The following is a 23,150-nucleotide window of genomic DNA, read 5'->3' on the forward strand; positions in this document are numbered from 1 at the left end:
TTGCCCTCCACCTCCCCCTTTCCACAAATCTCTCTCCCTTCTAGCACTGACAATGTCCCCTGCTTTGGGTAATGGAACATCTGCAACAAACCCACCAAGCTCAGAGAGCAGCAAGGACCCTTCATTCCAACCCTGAACTACTAATATTCACCTTTTATTAGCTTTTCAGAACTCAGATTCAGGAACCTGCTTCTGGATCCTGTTTCAGGGGTTTCTGCATTGTACGCCAACATTGTCTCAATGAACACATTCAAATTATGAGGGTGGAATTTTGGGAGCTTTTGCACTTAGGGGACACAAGTCATGTGCATCATTTTACCTTGACTTCCACCCGAGCTGAAAGGCACGATACACGTGAAATAATTTCTCATCATTTTAATTTTCCACCCCCTAGCTGACCTAGGAAAACAAACTCCAAGGAAAAAAATATTCAAAATGATAAGTTAAAATGGGCGGTGCTGCTGCCTATCTTTAAGTTTGTCTTCACTTTGGCCTTCTTTAGTCAGCCATTTCCTCATAGGTCTGTGCTGGCAAAGGTTCAGGCAGCCATTTTGTCTCCGCTTCTCACCTCCAGGCCAGCAACAGCCCTTTGATTGGCTGCTGCTATTTAATTGACAGTTCTAACTTTGAATGGTCACTAAATGTTGTCTGTCAAGGACTACTTCTGTAACTTTTAAAGATAAAATAAACATTGAATAAATATTTCAATGCAAGACATCCTTGCTATTCCTTCTTTCCTGTAGTTTCCAATACTTTCCTGATCCTGTGCTTTCAAGAAGTAAGAGCAGTGAAAACTATAGACGGTTGTCCCAAGGGGGCTTTTTCAAAAGGCAACTAGGCTTCCTTCGTTTTTCCTTGAAGATTGAAGAAGCTCCTTGGGTGAGAAGTGAAACATCTTCAAAGAGAAACAAAGGGAGTCAAGTTGCCTTTGAAAAAGAACCTTTGGGACATCTATGACCTGGAGGACTGAGAATCTCCATAGACATTGAGAGCTGAAGAAACTTCTTAGATGAGAAGCAAAGCACCTTCAAAGAATATGCAGAAAGATATATAAACAGCTGAACACTCTTTGAAGTCCTGAGGTGAATCTCATCTTTTGACAAGTCAGTTCGGGAAGTCAGGTTCACTTAACAACTGGGTTTCCAATTTATCAATTGTGGCAATTCACTTCACAACTGTGGCAAGGAAAGTTGCAAATTGGAGCAAAGCTCAGAACAAGTAGCTCAGATAAGCACAAAAATGTAAGACTCAATTGTAGTCATAAGTCAAGGACTTTGTGTGAGAGGATTGTTTTCTTTTGTGTTCTCTTAGAAAGAACCTCTGATATTTGGCGTACCAACTTGCACAAATGGATTTTCGGATTACTGTGCCTGGCTATGATTTCTACTTCAGCAGCAATATACTGTACACAAAATGTGAGTAATCTAGGCATTTAGCCCTATCTTTGCAGAACGATCTTCAAAAGGAAAGGAGCCACCAATTCTCTCCCAAGGTTCTTTCACCTCCCAGCAATGCCCTTGTTTGTTTGTTTGTTTGTTTGTTTGCTTGTTTGTTTGTTTTTATTCATTTTTTCATTCATTCATTCATGCATTCATTTATTTATTTATTTATTATTAGATTTGTATGCCGCCCCTCTCCGTAAACTGTTTGTAATGCATGGGAGGAAAGTTCATATCAGTGGCACTTTGGTCATGCCACTATCTGCTTGGACTTTACCAATGCTTCGTCAGCCAAATCTAAGGTCCTGCATCATTAAAAAGTCCCCATGGGGTTCTTAGTCCCAGTTCCTCAGCCTCTGAACTTTATGCAACTAAGAGTTGCAGTGTTGCTGTTCTGACGGGCTCTCTGGTAGACTCCTCCCAAAAATTCACAGGTACAAATTTCAGACACACACACACGTTTGAAAATCCAAAACATGTTCTTTATAATGAAAATTCACTTAAACTAAGCCCTCTTTTTGTATAGCAAAGAGCCCTCGTCTCCAAACAAACTGGTAATTTGTACAAGTCCCTTATCAGTTCTGTGATACTTAGCTTGCAGCAGGGAGGCAATTCACAGTCCTCCTTCTTTCACAAAGTGAAACACACTTTGCTCTGATTTAGTTTCCAAGCGGGGAAAAATCAGCACACAAAAGGTCAAAGTCAGTAAAGCGGTCACGAAACACAACGATCAGATAATCCTCCACAATGGCCAAACCCACAGGCTGCTCTTTATAGCAGCCTCACTAATGACCACAGCCCCACCCAGCCACAGGTGGCCTCATTTTCTTTGATAATAATCTCTCAGTTGTTGCTGCCTATGCATCGCTCTCTGCATGCGTGGCTGTATCATTAACTCTTGTTCTGAATCCAAGGAGGAGCTAGATAATTGATCTCCTTCTGAGCTGTCTGCCCCACTCTCCTCCTCCCTGTCACTCATGTCTTCTTGGTCAGAGGAGCCTTCATCAGCAGATTCCACCGGGGGCAAAACAGGCCTGCAGCATGTGGATGTCTCCCCCACATCCACAGTCCTTGGGGCAGGAGCTAACCACAACAGTTATGATGTGCATATGCTCTGTACAGAAGTCTTTAGAGGAGAAACTCTTGAACCCAGAAGGATCTTGAAAAGTACAGGGGGTCCTTGACTTTACATGACAAAAGTGACTTATGGCTGTTTTTTGCATTTCAGACCATTGCAGACCATCCCCATGGACATGTGACCAAAATTCAAACACTTGCCATCTGGTTTATATTTGCAATGGCTGCAGTGTCCCAGGGTCAAGCGATCTCCTTTTGTGACCTTCTGACAAGCCAAGTCAGCAGGGAAGCCAGAGTCACTTAACAATCAGGTAAACTATCTTAACAAGGGCAGTGGCTCAGTCAACAACTGTGGCAAGAAAGGCCGTAAAATGGGGCAAGACTCACTTAACAAATGTTTCACTAAGCAATGGAAATGTTGGGCTCAATTATGGTCATAGGTTGAGGACTACCTGTAATGAAGGGCGGGAGTGGTTTTTATTTTATTTTGCAAAGTTTTCATGGGAGTAAAGGGAGATATTATTTCCCTGGCTAAATATGGTGCAAGAGTCAATATGTAATCCAAGGTCTCCAGTATCCTGGTTTTTAATAACAGAACAAGTGGTTTCAGTCAGCTATGGAACATAGTTTCCCAAAGGCCCAATTCTATATTATTTTATTTTGGGGGGACCAGGAACTTGGCATAAGTTACAAGAGATGCCTTTTTACAAGCCCGTGGCTAAAAAACAGGAGACCCTGAGTTCTAGTCTCACCTTGGGTGCAAAACTAACGGGTGACTTTGGGTGAAGTCCCATCCTCTCAGCTCTAGGAAGAAGGAATCGCCCCCTTCCCCACTCCCAAAAGTGCATAAACTTGTCCACATAGTCACTGGGAGTCAAGACTGACCTGTGAGCAGCAAAAAAATAGAAAAAAATGTAGTTTCAGGACATAAGGTCTTTGAAAGTGTGCCAAGACTCTTAGTTCATCACTCACTTGGGAATACATAATTTTTTTCCATTTAAGCAACTGTTTGCTAGGCCAGTCTCTCCCCACATGAACACGTGGCATCAGAATTTATACATTTTTGTTTGGCTGTCTTCTATTTTAGATTATTTCATTCGGCCCATATCTGACAAAACACTGATGCCATGAAGTTGATTCAAAATTTTATTCTACACCACATGATGGATCTATGGAAACACTGAAAGGTAAGCAATTAATTGCAAGGAGAGAATTCTGATCTTTTAATTAGTTTAATTAATTTGACTTCTATGCCACCCAATCCCAACAGGACTCAGGGTGGCTTACAACAGTGAAGGAAAAACCCATTGTGTATAAAATAATTTAAGTTCTATTTTAAGAATATCAGTATTTGCTGTCTGTAGTTTCTGTGTTTAACAAGATAAGGATTTCCTGTTTTTCCTTATCTTGTGACTGTCATTTTGGGATCTGTTTTTAACAAGATAAATGTTTGCTGTTTAACATGATAAATGTTTGCTGTTTACCCAATAAACCATATAAGGTACTATTCATCTCCAGGAGAAAGAAACAGGATCTAGACCATATTTAGGCAAGGAATTCTGTGTACCCCTGTGATAAGTTGAGGAATTCTATGTACCTTTGGGATTTGTAAAACCTATATAACCTGCTCTTTAGCTTCTGTACAAGTATCTCTTCTCTTGTGAAGAGTACCTGCTTTGCAAAACATTTTGGTATACGCAGAGAGAATAAACATTTCTGTTCTCTTTGTCCAAAAGTCTCGTGTGAACTTTTTCATAAAATTTCAGCGCACAACAGTAAATAGTATATTCAATAAACAAAGTCAAATAATTAGTAATAAGAACAGTAAAACCCATAATAAACCCTAGTGAACTATCTAATCGAACCCACATATATACAGAATCAATTACAAATCGGATGTGATAAGATGTTACATTCACATTGCTTGCCGACAAAGCCAGGTCTTCATGGCCTTTTGGAAGGACAATGTGGGCAAAGTGTTCACTAAGGTGTTAGCGGCCTTGGCAGATCACCTGACAAAATTCCCCATGCGTGTCCACTGTTACCTGGACGTCATCCTCCTTCTGGCTTATTCCAGGGCTCAAGCCATTCACAATATTCAGGTAACCCTAGATACCCTCAGACACCACGGGTTTTCCATTAATGAGGAGAAGAGTCACCTATCTCCTTCCACTTGTATTCCCCATTTGGGAGCTATCATGGACTCCCTGGAGTATAGAGCGTTCCTGTCCCAGGAGCGACAGGACAGCATCCTGTACTTATCATCTGTAGTCCTGTGCCATCGCTTAGTTTCTCTAAAAACTCTATCAACCCCCTGGGGAAACTAATTTCAGCAATTAATATTGTCCCTTGGACACGTTTACACTCCAGGGACCTGCAATGGTTCCTTTTACCTTTCCAGAAATCTGGCAGGGGCTCCTCTTCAGCAAAGGTCCTGCTTCCCCAGAAAGTCTGCCAATCCCTCCTGAGGTGGACTCCCTCCTTCCTAAGCCAGGGGTCCCTCTTCTTGGAGCCCACCTGTCTTATCCTAACTACTGATGCCAGCCTCTCCGGTAGGGGAGCGCATGTCTTGGGAGACCCAAAACTGCTTGCATGGCTGCATTTTGGATGATCTGATGTTTCCAAACACTCTTCAAAGGTAGCCCCATGTATAGAGCAAGTCCAGAAGAAGTGGAAGTCATTGGTAAAGCCAAAGGAGTGGCTGATCTAGGGCTGTAGTAGAGGTAGTAGAGACAGGTGTGCCCAATCTTAAACCTGAAGCAATAATTGTAGCTGTTCTTATATTAGTCTCTCCTAACTTAAAAACTGTGGTAGGCTTTGAGCTAAAATGTCCAGTGCCAAAACTCACAGAAGGAGTTGTAATAGTAGTAGTGGTTGAACCCAATGTCCCAAAGTTAAAGCCTCCAGTTAATCTCAGGGTGCCTCCGAAAGAGAAACTCCCACCACCGCCTCCCTGCCGGTGTGTGTGCCAGCCACGGCAGTGGGAGCCAAAGTCCCAGCTCTGAAGGAGAAGCCCACTGACATAATAGCAGTGGCAGGGGCGGAGGCAAGACCTCAGCTGCGGGGTCTTGTGCTTGGCCCAAGAAAATAGGCCCGAGGGGCTCTCCCCATAGCCAGGGCTTCAGCTGGCCTGACGTAGCAGAGATGCCGATAGCCCTGCTTGCCCACGTGGGTAAACATTTTGGCTGTTGTTTTCAGCATCTGGCCATTGGTTTCGGGCACTACAGGGCATTTATCCTGTTCCATTAAATGAGTCTCCTTCCCAGGGACTCGGGGCCGGCCGGCAGCCGCTCCTGCTAGGCAAGTGGCGAGCTGGCCGCTGCTGCTGCTGTCATCAATTTCACATCTTCTGTTAATAACTGACTGGCTGATTTTGAGCCAACCTCACCGCTGCTTTCTGCTGCGCTGCATGGCTGCTGTACTATTGGGTACACCAAGATTACTTTTTTGAAGCTATACTCTGTGGACTCCTGATCCCATTTTCTTTTCAGACTCAAGGAATCTTACAAGAACCCAGATTACTGTGCTCAGGGGAAGCCCAACAATTACTTCCACATCATTTTCAAACCATGCACTAACTCAAAAACGACAAGTCATTACAGAATGGGTTCCTGTTGTTTACCTCTAAAGGTATCATAGTGGAGACCTTTCTAGTTGGAAGGGCATGTTTATTTTGTGACTGCAGTAGGAATCTTGTAAACAGTCATGTTCCTCCTTTTTTTCCTCCATCTTTAATTGCCAGTCACCTGGGTTGATGAATTTTATGGGTCGCCAGATTTTATGTCTCTCCAACTAATTGGAACCTGCAACTAATCTCTCCTTACAAACCCATCTTTTAAGTTCCTGGCAATTGTCACTGATCCAGTTTAAATCACTTCCTGAGGGATTTATGGCAGCGCAATCTTCATCTGCTTCTCCATCACTAATGGATACATTGCGATTGCCATTGGCCCAGTATCTAAGAAGAGAAGAGAGGTTGGGTTGATATCAAAGCTGCCATCATATGCTTGGGTTTCATATTTGCTAGATGCCAGGTTACCATGAACAGAGGTGGGTTCCTCCCGCTTCGGACCGGTTCTCCCAAACCAGTAGTGACCTGCTGGTGATGTCATAATGATGGCATGGAACTGGTTTGGTCAGTGCCAATCCGTGGGCACTGGCATCTTAAAAAAAATTATATATATTTTCTTCTGAGCATGTGCAGACCCCTGTTTCTGGCACTGCGCGTGAGTCACCATCTTGTTTGTTTGTTGGCATTGTGCATGCACGCTCATGCTTTGCACACATGCACACACAATGGCAATGGAGAAAGCGAACCAGCAGGTAAGTTAAAACCCACCCCTAGCCATGAACTATGTGGGGAGGGAGCTGGGATGGACAGGGAAAAGCTAATGACTTATCGTAGCTTCCAGAGACATCTTCTCAAGGTCAAAGGCCTGGGAATGGAAGAAACAGTTCCCAAAACAATTTATTCAAAGATATTTGGACTGTAAGAGATCACCAAGTGGGGAGGTGCAGGGAAAGTTAACAGGGAAAGTTTGGCACCCAAACTTTTGTTGGTCATTCTAGCTTAAGGAACCAAGTTGGGGCAAGACTGACAGCTGGATTTCTGCATGCAGCACAAGGAGTACTGCTGCACTGCATCACTGCTGCCCCCTCTTGTTTACTTTCCCAGGCAAAATAGTCAATGAATTCCTGGAGATGTAAGATCAAGGCAACATGTGCTTCTTTGGCCAGAATTTGGAGAGCTTGCTTGCAAAAGAGAAGAGGACCAATTGCATAAGGCTGAGGCCAAAACCTTTGCCCCATTCTGAAGCATAGCTTATATTGGAGCAAGAATTGGCACAAATGAACTGGGTTCATACATTAGGCAAGGTTGGGTCATACATGTTCCAGTCTGCTGGAAATCCAACCCATTTTCTCAGCAGGTTATGTGAAAGCAGGCCATTGTATGAAGCCGTAATATTGTTGATTTTGTCTGGCTACAGCGCATCGTGTGATATCAGGAAGCAAGCATAAATTCTATGTTCAGCATAAACTGTTAGCATTAATCATACTCTGTAGCAACCATGCTAATCTGAGCTGCCTGGAGCTTAAATTAAGAACATTACCCTGGAGACTCACTGTATTGTTAATCGGGAACCATCTGACCATTCCCACTGGCCTTCCACGTTTTCATCCGTTAGGCCAATCCAGGCAGACTCGTTCAGGTTTGAAGTGATGAACTTCTACAAAGATACAAAAATGAAAATGAAAGGTGGGGTAACTTCACAAAATGGGATTCCACACTCAAGAGATTCAGACAGCTAGATGCAAGAACAGTTTTTTTCCCCGAACGCCATCACTCTGCTAAACAAATAGTTCCCTCAACACTGTCAGACTTTTTACTAAATCTGCACTTCTATTCTACTAGTTTTTCTCATCATTCCTACCATCCTTTTCTTCCCACTTAGGACTGTATGACTGTAACTTGTTGCTTGCATGCTAAGATTTTTATTAATATTGATTGTTTCTTCGTTGCTTATTTGACTTCTATGACAATCATTAAGTGTTGTACCACATGATTCTTGACAAATGTATCTTTTCTTTTATGAACACCAAGAGCATATGCACCAAGACAAATTCCGTGTGTGTCCAATCACACTTGGCCAATAAAGAATTCCATTCCATTCTATTCTATTGCAATTCCCTTTCCCTGCAGCGCCCAGCAAGCCATGCCCTCCAAGCGACACCACGTCCATCTTGGGAAAGGTGCAAAAAAGGGCAACAAGTATGATCAAGGAAATGGAGCCCTTCCCTTATGAAACCAGGTTGCAACGCCTTGGTCTCTACAGCCTTGAGAAACGGTGTTTAAGGGGTGACTTGATTGAAGTGTATAAAATCAGGCATGGGATAGAAAAGGTGGATGGAGAAAAATTCTTTTCTCTATCGCACAATACTAAGACAAGGGGGCCCTCCCTAAAGCTCACAGGTAAGAAAGTGAGGACAAATCAAGGGAAATATTTCTTTACCCAGAAGATGCCAGCATTTAGCCAACATGGAGTGCTGTGTTCAAAGCCGGGGTGGCGCAGCAGGTAGAGTGCTGTACTGCAGGCCACTGATGCTGACTGTAGATCTGAAGGTCAGCGGTTCAAATCCCATCACCGGCTCAAGGTTGACTCAGCCTTCCAGCCTTCCGAGGTGGGTAAAATGAGGACCCGGATTGTGGGGGCAATAGGCTGGCTCTGTTAAAAAGTGCTATTGCTAACATGTTGTAAGCCGCCCTGAGCCTTAGGAGAAGGGCGGCATAAAAATTGAATAAATAAATAATAAATAAATAAATAAATAAATAAATAAAAATAAAGCCTCCAAATATGAGGAGGATATGAGGAAGATATTGTCATAATCATCATAATCATTATAATATATGATGATGATAATGATGATGATTATGATGATGATGATGATAATAATAATAATAATAATAATAATAATAATAATAATAATAATGTCAACAGACTATATCTGCCCAGATTATCTGGTGGCAGAGGACTTTGACAAAAACAAATAGCAGCAGAAGAAAAAAAACATGCATTGGCAGAATACGTCAAAGAAAGTGAACAATCTGCATTAATTGAACAACCGGAAGCTTCTGAAAGAACGGCAGACTAAGAATCAGTGTAGGAAAACTGCAATGCCAATCAGAGCCGACAGCTAACGCAATAAAGCTTTCCATGGGCAGTTCCTTGACAAGATTGAAGGAAAAGTTGATAAGAAGAAGACCTGGTCATGGCTCACTAATGGAACACTGAAGAAGGAGACAGAAGGCTTGATTCTTGCAGCCCAGGAGCAAACAATCAGAACAAATGCAATCAAGGCCAGGATCCAAAAATCAACCCATGACCCAAAATGCAGACTTTGCAAGGAAGCTGATGAAACAATTGATCACATCCTCAGTGGCTTCAAGAAAATCACACAGATGGGCTACAAACAGAAGCACATCTGTTAGGTGTTAAGGAGTAAGCTGTGCTTCCCCTAAGAGTTACACAGAATGCACAGAGGAAACTGTGAAGGTAGCAGATATCTAGCTAATACTCCAGACATATGAGCAGTACTTCAAATAACCAGAACACATACATTAAATGTATAAATATTATTTACGTTAGGCAAATATCATAATCAGTAACAGTCCTAGTCATTCACAAATACAGTACAGCAATCAATATCCTCAATACATATACATTGCAACTCTTACTCAATGTATATATAGATCAACATTAGAACACATAGTTCTTACTACACACATTAGCCCTTACAATGGAATAGTCATATAGACAAACCAGCATAGAATCAGAGAGATATCAGAGAGAGTCTCACTAGGAGGAGTCTCAAAAGCTCTAGGTTCCAGGCTCTTATAGCTGACTGCGACATCAGCTCTTAAAGCAGCAGTGTGCTAATTCGTTTAACCATACATTGCTGGCTTGTTATATATTGTAAAGCCCAACCAGTTACGCACACAGCACTAATAACAACCCCGTGGCCCAGATGTTTCATTGGAAACTGATACAACTACCACCGACCAGTGGTAACTGGTAAGATCATAAACCTGAGAAAGTAGTTGAAAACAAACATGCCAAAATACTTTGGGACTTTCAAATTCAAACTGACAAGGCTTTGGAACAAAACACAGTCAGCTATAAGAGCCTGAAACCTAGAGCTTACATTGAGTAAGTGTTGCAATGTATATGTATTGAGGATATTGATTGCTGTATTTGTGAGTGACTAGGACTGTTACTGATTATGATATTTGCCTAATGTAAATAATATTTATAATTATTATTATTATTATTATTATTATTATTATTATTATTCATTAGATGTGTATGCTGCCCCTCTCCGTAGACTTTATACGTTTAATGTATGTGTTCTGGTTATTTGAAGCATTGCTCATATCTCTGGAACATTAGCTAGATATCTGCTACCTTCACGGTTTCTTCTGTCCATTCTGTGTAACTCTTAGGGGAAGCACAGCTTACTCCTTAACACCTAACAGAACTCACCAAAACAGATATCATGGTTGTTGAGGGCCAAAGAGTACAGTTTATTGATATCGCTGTACCAGGAGATGCCCGAGTCGAAGAAAAAGAAATGGGGAAAAATTAAAAATATTGTGACCAGGCCATTGAAACTATACAGCTATGGATGAAACATGTAACAGTAATACCCATTGTCATCGGGCACTGGGTACCAAGCCCAAGAATTTTACAAAATACATCAAGCAATTGCAGCTTCCTGCAATAACACGAGAGGAACTGCAAAAAACTGAGCTACTTGGAAGATCAAATATTTTAAGAAGGTACTTGGCTGATACCTAGGACGCTGGCAGCTACCCATATCAAACATTAGCACCAGTCAGTGGTATTTGTGAAACTTTTTAAAATGTTCAGTTGACTGAGTTTCATGTTTAATGAATAAAAGAGATAATAATAATAATAATAATAATAATAATAATAATAATAATAATAATAATAATAGCAGCAAACCTGTTCTTCTTTATTCAGGATTGAGATCAAGTGGGAATCTCTGGAGCTGCAAAAGTACTTGGCATCGTGCCAGGTTTTCTTTTCATTTGTTTTTGAAATATAGTAGATATTTCCACCAAAAAGCTTCCAGTTATCACTACTTTTTGATTCTATTTTAAACAGAGCTTCTAAGAGGAATTAACACAAAGAGAAAAATATATGTTAGCAGATTCTGCATTGTGTGGTCTCAGTTTTTACTTCTAACTGCAACTGTAGAACATCATTGGGGCTCGATTTTATTTTATTTTATAATTTAATTGACAGGATGTTATTCCATGAAAAATATTTATGCCACTTTCTAATGGGTTTATAAATATAACCAACAAACAAATGTTATTTCGAGTTATCCATAATTTTTCAACTGAGAAGGGTGAGTGTTTTGGTGTTGGGAAAATGTTTTAGGAGATAGTGCCTTGAAGCAGCCTTGAGCATCAGGACGAGGAAGAGAGGAGGAGGAGGAGGGCAGGAGGAAGATGAAAAGGAGGAAGGGAACACATTCAACAACAGAACTTTGGTGTCTTAAATTTGTGAGGATAAAAGATGAATGTATAGATGTTGGAGTGCATACAGATATTTATGGTCTCCTTCTTTATTACATTGGGGTAGAATGATAAATTATGACATAGCATTCTCTTCCAAAATAAAATACTTACGATATTTCCTTTTGTCTACAGCAAAGCCATCTTCAGACTCCTTGAACAGTTGTGGTATTTTCTCCACTAACCTTGAGGCTTCCAGAGCTAAAACCAGATGCAATTAGAAGTTAATTTCCTGTTCCACACACAGAACAGACACTCACAGGAAGAAACTTGGGCGGATAGGAAATGCCTTCCCCCTCTCCATCCCCCAAGATCTAGGAAGCTGCATGATTATTATTATTATTATTTTATTATTATTATTTATTAGACTTGTAAGCCTCCCTTCTCCGAGGACCCGGAGTGACATACAAGATGGGAAGATGGGATTATTTTTGAGCATTCGAGTCTGCGGAGAGGGGCGGCATACAAATCTAAATAATAAATAAATAAATAATAAATAAAATTTTGAGATTTCTTTTTTAACTTCCCAGTTTGACCTAACAGACCTAAAGAAGAGAATATTTTTAACTCAGGATTGAACTGCAGGGTCCATGATGGTCTCTGGGCTCCGGTTATTGTTTACTTATTTTTATTGTTTTATTTATTTGTCAAACAAGTATAGAATTGTATTTGTGATAACATAACATAACATAGAAAGTAATGATGGAAAGGATAAAAAGACAGTAGGATAGGGATGGTAGGCACAATGGTGCGCTTATGCACGCCCCTTACAAACCTCTTAGAAAAGGGGAGAGGTCGACTGTAGATAGGGTAAGGTTGAAGATTTGGGGGTTAGTGGAAGAAATTATAGTCAGGTAGTGAGTTCCAGGCGTTGACTTTCACTCTATTGCTGAAATCGTATTTTCTGCAGTCTAGTTTGGAGTGATTGTTTTCTAGAGATATTAATTTCTCAACTATGTATTGTCTTTCTTACCAGCTCTTCCCACCATCATGTTACTTGGCAGGATGTGTCTTTAGGAAAAGGATCTCATTTCCTCTTCCTTGGTCTCAAAACAGAATTGTGATTCCAAACTAGCCAGACCCAATTCAAGATCACCTTTTGTACTTACTGTTCTCTTTATGCTTGATCTTTTCATCCCTGACCCCGATGGACAAAGTGTTCCTTAGTTTTTTCATAGGCTCTTCATAAGGCCTCCAGTCTTCCGCAAGCACTGCATTGTCTAAAGCGATTAAGACACATAGAGGTTAAGGTTTGAAGTTGCCCTCTTGATGCTTGGACCATCAGCATTCACCAATGCAAGATCTTCTGAAGAGCTTCACATGGGAGACGGTTAACCCCAGTGAAACTGGTTCCCCAGGGCCTGAGAAAGATATTTATTCCCATCAATGCTAAGAGATGTCAAAAATTCAAGATGGCAGTTGCAACACAACACAACACCTGAAAAACAGGTGAGTTTGACAGCCCAGGCTTAGTATATTTTCAATAATTATATATAGTCTATCAATAGACCTTCTTGTATTTGAATATTTTATCTCTATCCTGTGTATTTTGTTATGCAAAATGGGTCCATTGACATTTTATTAGATTTATGTGGCCACTAAGTGTTCTGATTTCAGGCTGATTCATATAATACATGGAGTAAAGGAATTCTCAATTCATCTCATTGTAAAACATATCCTCTTTATTTTCTCCTTTACATTTCAACTCTGCACGCAGTTTTCTTTCCTCATCATTATTATCTCAGCAACTATGTAGATAATCATGGAAGTAACATGAAAGATATTCCACAAGTCATTCTAAAATTTATGACTAATTAGGGTTAGCCAGGAGTCATAAAGAAACAAATAATAAATCACGCTTCAGAGCAAGTTTGGGGGGCAGCCATTCTTTTTTTGCAAGATTGAACAAATTCAGTGTCTCTTCCGTTTCACACCCGGAAGTGGAGTAATTCATTAATTAATTACTCTCTAATATCCCCTCCCTCTTTCTTCCTGGCGTTTCTGAAACGAGCATCCTTCCATCTGTGGTCTCCCCCATTTGAGTCACTAGAACTCATGTCTATGTCATCAGCTCCATGGTCTTCACTAACATTGCTAACTGTCGGTAGAGCAGAGAGATTTATGATCTCTAAATCCAATTCATCCTCTGAATCTGAAAATTCCTCACGCTGCAAGGGAGTACACACAACACTAAGGACCTTGGGGAGCTTCTAGTATATTTATTTTTTCCCAAGTTTTTTAACTTGCATTTTGTCTTTAAACATTTTTGGAACAATTTGTATCCAGAAGTTGTGGGTGCTCCAACTTTTAAGGCTTTTAAGAAGAGAGTGGACAGCCACCTCTCTGGAATGGTATAGCATCTCCTGCCTGAGTTGGAGATTGGACTAGAAGACCTCCAAGGTTCCTCCTAACTCTGTCAGTCTGGATTCCATGAAAAGAGAATGTTCAACAAAGAAATTGTAGGGCCACTCAGCTTCTTTAGCTTCCAGGAAAGGAAAACATCCTTGAGCAAGAAGAATTAAACGTACATGTCTGGACTGATGTTGCCAAGAGAGCTGTAAGGACTCCTCCAGTGATAGAAATCATGATCCACCAGTACTTGGTAGGGATTTTCATAATACGACTTTGGTTCGGGTCAATCTTGTCATCAGGAGCTGGATTGTCTGGGGGTTCCTCAGGAGCCATGGCTTGGAGATAAAGGTCAAAGAAACAGCAGTCACATAAGACAACAAGGGACAAAAGGCCACACCCATAGCCCACCATTTTTGGAATGATGGCATTAAAACCAAAACTCACAAATGCTTAGCAGTCAACTGGTTGCACTTCCAGCATTATTTGCAACTATTATAGCAGCTACAGACTAACCTACCACGAAGCAGAGAACCTCAGAGCCTTCACAATGACAAAAACCATCAGGAAGGCCACACCTCAACCCCAGAATGTGCGGTTCTGTCAAAGGCCAAGGACAGCTAAATGTCACCCGAAGGTCACAGATGGAGAACGGAACAAAGGACCATGAAAGTTGGATATTAGACTTCAAGAGTTGAAGAACATCTAAATAAATCTACTGAGGGAAAGATGGCTTGACGAGGCTCAACAATCCTAGATTCTTGGAGCTCTTGAGCTCTTTGGATAATATCAGAGGGGTCTGGCTAAGGGATACGTAGGGGCATTGACAAAGACTCCATTTTGCCCATCTCTATTTCATGAGCTGCGCTGGTTACTCTTGGACCTCCAGGTGGAATTCAAGATATCTTGAAGTCATTTATACATAGGACCTAAGGATTATGAGACATAGGTTCCCAGATCAGCTCAACTACAATGGTTTGCTTCAGTTGCCCTCTGGAGAAGGAGGGTTTTCCATTGTTGGAGAGAATAGCAAAGAATTAAGAATAGTTGGCAGCATGTTAGGAGTATGGATGAAGCCAAACCAGACCTTTCGAGCCAAGAAACATTTCTACCCAGCAAAAGAGAAAGAAGCCAGGACCATCAGCCTCCTGATGAACTGAGAAAATTTCCTGGTCAGCTCTCCCACTGATGGGGGACAGATGGTCACTCGCAAAGCATCTTTTGTCTAATCGGTACCTCTTTGCTGAGAATTTCTTCAGGCAGGGTTGTTCTTGGCTCTTTGGTCATTTGACTTCTGCATGTGGATTGAGTAGTCCCTCCTGCCTCTGGCCTGGCTTGCTTGCTTTCCTCTCCCCGGGTGAAGGCACCACCTGACCTGTCACTCAAGCCGCCTGCTGATTGGCTGCTGCGAGTCCCCAGCAAAGCACAGCTGTAGAGGGATTGTGATGGCACTGCCAAGGGGGCAGCCCCTGGAGAAGCAGCCATTGGCATCCTCTAGCTCAGTGTTTCCCAACCTTGGCAACTTGAAGATATTTGGACTTCAACTCCCAGAATTCCCCAGCCAGCGAATGCTGGCTGGGGAATTCTGGGAGTTGAAGTCCAGATATCTTCAAGTTGCCAAGGTTGGGAAACTCTGCTCTAGCTCACATCTCTGGACTGGCCCTGGATATTATTGTGTGGGAGAAGTTCTCCTCTTCAAAGGAAAGGCTGAGTAGGTTCTCAGGAGCTTTTGGGTGCTCTGCTGCCCCCCCCCCTTCCTCCTGAGTTGCTGAGAGCCAGTTTGCTGCAAGGGTTAAGACACCCGGCCAGAAACTCTGTGTTCTAGTTGTGCCTTTGGCTTTGGGCCAATCTCCTGGCTCTCAACCCCGGGAAGAAGAAGGCAAGCCAAAAGCCAAGAAAACAATGTGGACTTGCCCCATAGTTGCCAGGAGTCAAGACTGATCACTGTATGTGGGGCTGTCCTTGAAAATGATTTAGGAGCTTCATTTGGTCCAAAATTCTACAGCCTGATGATGGTGGTGGTGGTGGTGGTGGTGATGTTATCATAGAAACATAGAAACATAGAAACATAGAAGACTGACGGCAGAAAAAGACCTCATGGTCCATCTAGTCTGCCCTTATACTATTTCCTGTGTTTTATCTTAGGATTGATATATGTTTATTCCAGGCATGTTTAAATTCAGTTACTGTGGATTTATCAACCACGTCTGCTGGAAGTTTGTTCCAAGGATCTACTACTCTTTCAGTAAAATAATATTTTCTCATGTTGCTTTTGATCTTTCCCCCAACTAACTTCAGATTGTGTCCCCTTGTTCTTGTGTTCACTTTCCTGTTAAAAACACTTCCCTCCTGAACCCTATTTAACCCTTTAACATATTTAAATGTTTCGATCATGTCCCCCCTTTTCCTTCTGTCTTCCAGACTATACAGATTGAGTTCATGAAGTCTTTCCTGATACGTTTTATGCTTAAGACCTTCCACCATTCTTGTAGCCCGTCTTTGGACCCGTTCAATTTTGTCAATATCTTTTTGTAGGTGAGGTCTCCAGAACTGGACACAGTATTATTCCAAATGTGGTCTCACCAGCGCTCTATATAAGGGGATCACAATCTCCCTCTTCCTGCTTGTTATACCTCTAGCTATGCAGCCAAGCATCCTACTTGCTTTCCCTACCGCCTGACTGCACTGTTCACCCATTTGGAGACTGTCAGAAATCACAACCCCTAAATCCTTCTCTTCTGAAGTTTTTGCTAACACAGAACTGCCAATGCAATACTCAGATTGAGGATTCCTTTTCCCCAAGTGCATTATTTTACATTTGGAAACATTAAACTGCAGTTTCCATTGCTTTGACCATTGAGTTGTGTCCGACTTTTGGCTATTGTAAGGACCAGGCCTCTCCATATCTTCCAATCTTGCGTTACTTCAACACAATTCACAATTGTGAACAGAAAACACAATCGCACAGTTCAACAGTCTGGCGGTTAGCAAAACTGCTGACCTTAGCCTGGGACAAGAGAGCTCCATTGCACTGTCCTCCAGTTACTTTCCGTGTTCAATTTTTAAAAAAAGGGTTTTGACCCTTAAAGCTTGGTACACACACATCTCCAGAAACATCTCCTCCTCCTTCCTCAGGCTGAGACCTCAAAAATCTTGGAATAATGTTTTTTATTTTATTTTATTTTTATATTATTTATTTATTTATTCATTCATTCTTTGTCCAATATACAATACACATGAAAGAGAATAGACATTAAGTAATATATATAAAGATAGGAAGTAAAAAAGAAGAGAAGTAATTGGGAAGGAGAGAATATATACGATATAAGGGATAAGGAAAGACAATTGGACAGGGGACGTTAGGCACATCAGTGCACTTATGTACATCCCTTACTGGCCTCTTAGGAACCTGGAGAGGTCAATCGTGGAAAGTCTAAGGGAGAAATGTTGGGGGTTGACACTATTGAGTCCGGTAATGAGTTCCACGCTTCAAAAACTCGATTGTTAAAGTCATATTTTTTACAGTCAAGTTTGGAGCGATTAATATTAAGTTTGAATCTGTTGCGTGCTCTTGTGTTGTTGCAGTTGAAGCTGAAGTAGTCGTTGACCGGAAGGACGTTGCAGCGTATGATCTTGTGGGCAATACTTAAATCATGTTTTAGGTGCCGCAGTTCTAAGCTTTCAAGACCCAGGATAGTTAGTCTATTTTCGTAGGATATTCTGTTTCGAGTGGAGGAGTGAAGGGCTCTTCTGGTGAAATATCTTTGGACGTTTTCAAGAGTGTTGATGTCTGAGATGTGGTGTGGGTTCCAGACAGATGAGCTGTATTCGAGAATGGGTCTGGCATAGGTTTTGTAGGCTCTAGTCAGTAGTGTGAGATTGCCAGAGCAGAAGCTACGTAGGATCAGGTTAACAACTCTTGAAGCCTTAATCTGGAAGCCTTATGTCATGTTATGATGTTATGTGATGTTATGCTATGTTATGCTATGTTTGTTAATATTTTATTTTAAGTAAGTAAATAAGTAAGGGAGGGAGGGAGGGAGGGAGGGAGGGAGGAAGGAAGGAAGGAAGGAAGGAAGGAAGGAAGGAAGGAAGGAAAGCATTACTTTTCCAGTCTTCTCTAGAGATACACAGTCTTTGTTCTGCATGATGGGGTCTCTGGGCAGCCTAGGAGATCTGGGAAAGTGAAGTTCATTTTCTTAGAGCTGGGCTTGATTCCTGGGGGGGGAGCGGGGGGGGGATGGGACTTATGAATACATCCAATAGGTTTTCGTGAGAAAGAGATAGATGGGATTGGATCCTTCCTTCCCCCACCCTGCTTTTCCAACCTCTTCTTTCAGTCTCTGGCTGGAGACTTCCTGGCAGTGTCTTCTATTTTATTTTTATTGCGGTGGTTGTTAAATTGTTGCAACAACACAAAATCTTTGGACTCTCCTAGCAAGAAGTCTATATTTAGTCTATATTAACACCATTACCCTCTGAGCCTTCCAAGCGTCCTGCTTATACACCTGTAATTGTCACGATGTACTGGGTCTTCTGCTTCTTATGGGGTTCTAACAAGTGGGACTCAGCTATCCTTTTCCCCAACTGAAGATTGCTATACCCCTTCTGGGGTGGTTGTCCTTTTCCCTCAAGTGCAGAGCTTTGGAGGATGTCAGGATTAGTAATATTTCATTTAAAGTTGAAAGGCTGTAATTATGCCTTTCGTAAACTCCTTAAAATCTATCTCTGCCATCAGGCATGGGGAAATTGATTCCCCCGGGCCATCCCGTTTTATGTATGGTTTGTCTGGGATGTATGACTGTTTTTATATCAAGGGTTTTAAACTGTTTTTAATTATTGGATTTGTACTGTGCATTGTAGTTGTGCTCAACCCCGAGTCTCTGGAAAGCGGCGGCATACAAATCTAAATAATAATAATAATAATAATAATAATAATAATAATAATAATTGGCGGAACAAAGCATTGCATGGGCAGTTTTTGGAGAAGATTGAAGGCAAAGTGGATAAAGAAAAGACCTGGTCATGGCTTACAAGTGGAACACTAAAAAGGAGACAGAAGGACTAATACTGGCGGCACAAGAACAGGCCATTAGAACAAATGCTGTCAAAGCCAAAATTGAAAAATCAACAGACGATCCAAAGTGCCGACTCTGTAAAGAAACCGATGAAACAATTGATCACATACTCAGCTGCTGCAAAAAGATCGCACAGACTGACTACAAGCATAGACATGATGCTGTGGCACAGATGATCCACTGGAACTTGTGCCGGAACTACCATTCATTCATTCATTCATTCATTCATTCATTCATTCATTCATTCATTTATTTATTTATTTATTTATTTATTGGATTTGTATGCCGCCCCTCTCCATAGACTCGGGGCGGCTAACAACAACAGTAAAAAACAGCATGTAAATCCAATACTAAAACAACTAAAAAAGCCTTATTGTAAAACTAATGATACATACAAGCAAACATACCATGCATAAATTGTAAAGGCCTAGGGGGAAAGAGTATCTCAGTTCCCCCATGCCTGACGGCAGAAGTGGGTTTTAAGGAGCTTACGAAAGGCGAGGAGGGTGGGGGCAATTCTAATCTCCAGGGGGAGTTGGTTCCAGAGGGCCGGGGCTGCCACAGGGAAGGCTCCTCCCGTGGGCTCCGCCAAACGACATTGTTTAGTTGACGGGACCCGGAGAAGACCCACTCTGTGGGACCTAACCGGTCGCTGGGATTCGTGCAGCAGAAGGCGGTCCTGGAGATATTCTGGTCCGGTGCCATGAAGGGCTTTATAGGTCATAACCAACACTTTGAATTGTGACCGGAAACTGATCGGCAACCAATGTAAACTGCGGAGTGTTGGCGTTATATGGGCATTTTTGGGAAAGCCCATCATTGCTCTCGCAGCTGCATTCTGCACGATCTGAAGTTTCCGAACAATTTTCAAAGGTAGCCTCATGTAGAGAGCATTACAGTAGTTGAGCCTCAAGGTGATGAGGGCATGAGTGTCTGTGAGCAGTGACTCCCGGTCCAAATAGGGCCGCAACTGATGCACCAGGGGAACCTGGGCAAATGCCCCCCTTGCCACAGCCGAAAGATGTTTCTCTAATGTGAGCTGTGGATTGAGGAGGAAGCCCAAGTTGCAGACCCTCTCTGAGGGGGGCAATGACTATCCCCCCAGGGTGATGGATGGACAGATTAGAACAAAATTTAAAACAATAAAAAACATCCAAACAAAGTGTAATGAGCAGCTGAGGTACTTGGCCAGTTAGCAATACAGCCAGAAAACTTATTTATTTATTAGATTTGTATGCCTTTCCGTGGACTCGGGGCGGCTCACAACACAATAAAACAATTCATAACAAATCTAATAATATACAATTTAAAATTTAAAATAGTTTTAAAAAACCCATTTTTAAGCAGACATACCTACAAACATACCATACATAAATTATATAGGCCCGGGGGAGATATCTCAATTACCCCATGCCTGACGACAAAGGTGGGTTTTGAGGAGTTCATGAAAGGCAAGGAGGGTAGGGGCAGTTCTAATCTCTGGGGGGAGCTGGTTCCAGAGAGTCGGGGCCGCCACAGAGAAGGCTCTTCCCCTGGGGCCCACCAACCGACATTGTTTAGTTGACGGGACCTGGAGAAGGCCGACTCTGTGGGATCTAATCGGTCGCTGGGATTTGTGCAGCAGAAGGCGGTCTCGGAGATATTCTGGTCCGATGCCATGAAGGGCTTTATAGGTCATAACCAACACTTTGAATTGTGACCAGAAATTGATTGGCAACAAATGCAGACTGCGGAGTGTTGGTGTAACATTGGCATATGTAGGAAAGCCCATGATTGCTCTCGCAGCTGCATTCTGCGCAATCTGAAGTTTCCGAACACTTTTAAAATAGCCCCATGTAGAGAGCGTTACAGTAGTCGAACCTCGAGGTGATGAGGGTGTGAGTGACTGTTAGTAGTGAGTCCCGGTCCAAATAGGGCCACAACTAGTGGACCAGGTGAATCTGGGCAAACGCCCCCCTCGCCACAGCTGAAAGATGGTTCTGTAATGTGACCTGTGGATCGTTGATTGGACATGGGGTGGAGATGTAAAGCTAGGTATCATCAGCATACTGATGATATCTCACCCCATGCCCTTGAATGATCTCACCCAGCGGTTTCATGTAGATATTGAATAGCAGAGGGGAGAGGACCGACCCCTGAGGCACCCCACAAGGGAGAGACCTCGGAGTCGACCTCTGCCCCCCCACTAACACCGACTGCGACCGACTGGAGAGGTAGGAGGAGAACCACTGAAGAACAGTGCCTCCCACTCCCAACCCCTCCAGCTGTCACAGAAGGATACCATGGTCGATGGTATCAAAAGCCGCTGAGAGGTCAAGAAGCACCAGGACAGAGGATAAACCCCTGTCCCGGGCCTGCCAGAGATCATCCATCAACGTGACCAAAGCAGTTTCCGTGCTGTAACCGGGCCTGAAACCCCACTGCTGGGGACCTAGATAATCGGCTTCTTCCAAGGACTGCTGGAGCTGGAGCGCCACCACCTTCTCAACAACCTTCCCCATAAAGGGAAGGTTGGAGAATAGACGGTAGTTATTAAGTACGGCTGGGTCCAGAGAAGGCTTCTTGAGAAGGGGCCCACAAGCGCCTCTTTATAGGTTGTTGGAAAAGACCCCCTCCCCAAGGAAGCGTTCACAATCTCCTGGACCCAGCTCCGTGTCACCTCCCTGCTGGCCGAAACCAGCCAGGAGGGACACGGATCCAATAAGCAGGTGGCGGACCTCACAGCTCCAATGGCCTTGTCCACTTCATCATGTGTCACCACATCAAACTTTTCCCAGACAGGTGGACAAGTACGGGCCCCAGTCACCTCGACTGACTCGTCAGTCAACTCTGTTTTACAATTAGAGTCGAGGTCCGCCTGGATCCGAGCAATTTTATCAGGAAAAAACGTGTTAAAATCCTCGGTACTACTCTGTAAGGGCTCCCCAACTCCCCCCTGATTAAGAAGGGAGCGGTTCACCCTAAGCTGAGCGGCCGGGTGGGATTCCACTGATGAAATCAAGGCGGCATGATACGTGAATCTTGCCACCTTGAGCGCCACTTTGTAAGTCTTAATATGAGCTCTTACAAGTGTTCAATAGGATTCAGACTTACTCTTGGCCCTTGACTTACTCAGTGCCTCAGGAATGGGGACATAGTGATGTTTTTAGGGCTGTTTCCAAAAAAAAAGGCACCTGTACCTTCCACCACAATGCCATATGCAACTGGTCATCCCTTCAAGAACCTTTGTGTATATGCTAATACCAAAGTAGCTATGTCCAGCAAGGACTCCATCTACCCCAATTCTACCGAGGAAATCCCCTTTTGGAAAATTTGGAACCAGGAGTAGAAAATTCACACTGTAATTCTACTTTGCTGAGGACCACCTAAAATGTAGAACTTTCCAAGGGTTGGAGGGAGAAACAGCTGAGCACTGGGTCCTGATTGGACAAACCAGGCAGCCAATCGGAGAGCGGCAGAAGCTGCATATTCTACATCATAAAGGAAATGGACTGTCTGAAGCTGCAGAAGGAAGCTGCAGTTGTAGGTATCAAGAGGTATCAAGAGAGGGGAAGGAGAAAGATTGATTAAGGCTCTTGGGCGATGAGTCTTTCTGCTCACCTGCTCAAGTCCAGGAGTGTCTCCAGGGTCTGCAGGTTGGCTAGGGACCCTTAGCATCCTGTCCCTAAGCCCTCTGCCATTGGGGGGGGGGAGAGTATTGGTGTGGGTCTCAAGGAGAAAGTGAAAAAAATGTTTCTTTGGGACATGGAAGGCGCAAATGCTCAGGCACCCGGACAGCACATTTTCTTCACTCTGTCCAAACTCTGGAGCGACTCATCCCAGGGAGATCCCTACCCATTCAGCATTTGGGAGGGAAAGTTTTCCTAGAGATGTGCTCTTCTGGTGTGCTGTTGTTTAGCAGGATGAGTTTTGCCCCTGACTGTCTTTGTGTCTCTGCTCGGGCTGTTCACAGGTGATGGACCTGTAGCTTTACTGCAGATGTTGGTTTGTGTAATATGTTTTGGAAGACTTTAGTTGGTCTGTGCTCTACAGAGAAGACTGGAGTCCTCTGTTGAGGTGGCATAACAGTTCACAGATTAGCCTAGAGTAGACCATCTGAGTGCACGG

General features: G+C 42.8%; 1 protein-coding gene and 1 long non-coding RNA gene across 4 annotated transcripts in view; one reads left to right on the forward strand and one right to left on the reverse strand.

Annotated features, from left to right (window-relative positions):
- Window positions 1-6,161: 6,161 nt before the first annotated feature.
- LOC139170076 (uncharacterized) lies at window positions 6,162-9,898 on the reverse strand. Its single transcript, XR_011559561.1, has 3 exons — window positions 9,812-9,898; window positions 7,641-7,744; window positions 6,162-6,474 (listed from the first exon to the last, which is right to left on the reverse strand). It is a non-coding gene; the product is annotated as an uncharacterized lncRNA (long non-coding RNA).
- Window positions 9,899-12,339: 2,441 nt separating this feature from the next.
- The window catches only part of LOC139170077 (CD209 antigen-like protein B), a 45,534-nt gene continuing 34,723 nt past the window's right edge, over window positions 12,340-23,150 (forward strand). For 2 of the 3 annotated variants that reach the window (XM_070756825.1, XM_070756823.1), the window contains exon 1: window positions 12,340-13,065. In XM_070756825.1, the coding sequence (XP_070612926.1) occupies window positions 13,003-13,065 (63 nt within the window). In that variant the 5' untranslated portion in view covers window positions 12,340-13,002. The remainder of the gene's footprint in view (window positions 13,066-23,150) is intronic. The other variant, XM_070756822.1, reaches the window with a different exon arrangement.

Source organism: Erythrolamprus reginae, chromosome 7, assembly GCF_031021105.1.
Source record: "Erythrolamprus reginae isolate rEryReg1 chromosome 7, rEryReg1.hap1, whole genome shotgun sequence".
In the NCBI taxonomy this organism is placed as follows: domain Eukaryota; kingdom Metazoa; phylum Chordata; class Lepidosauria; order Squamata; family Dipsadidae; genus Erythrolamprus; species Erythrolamprus reginae.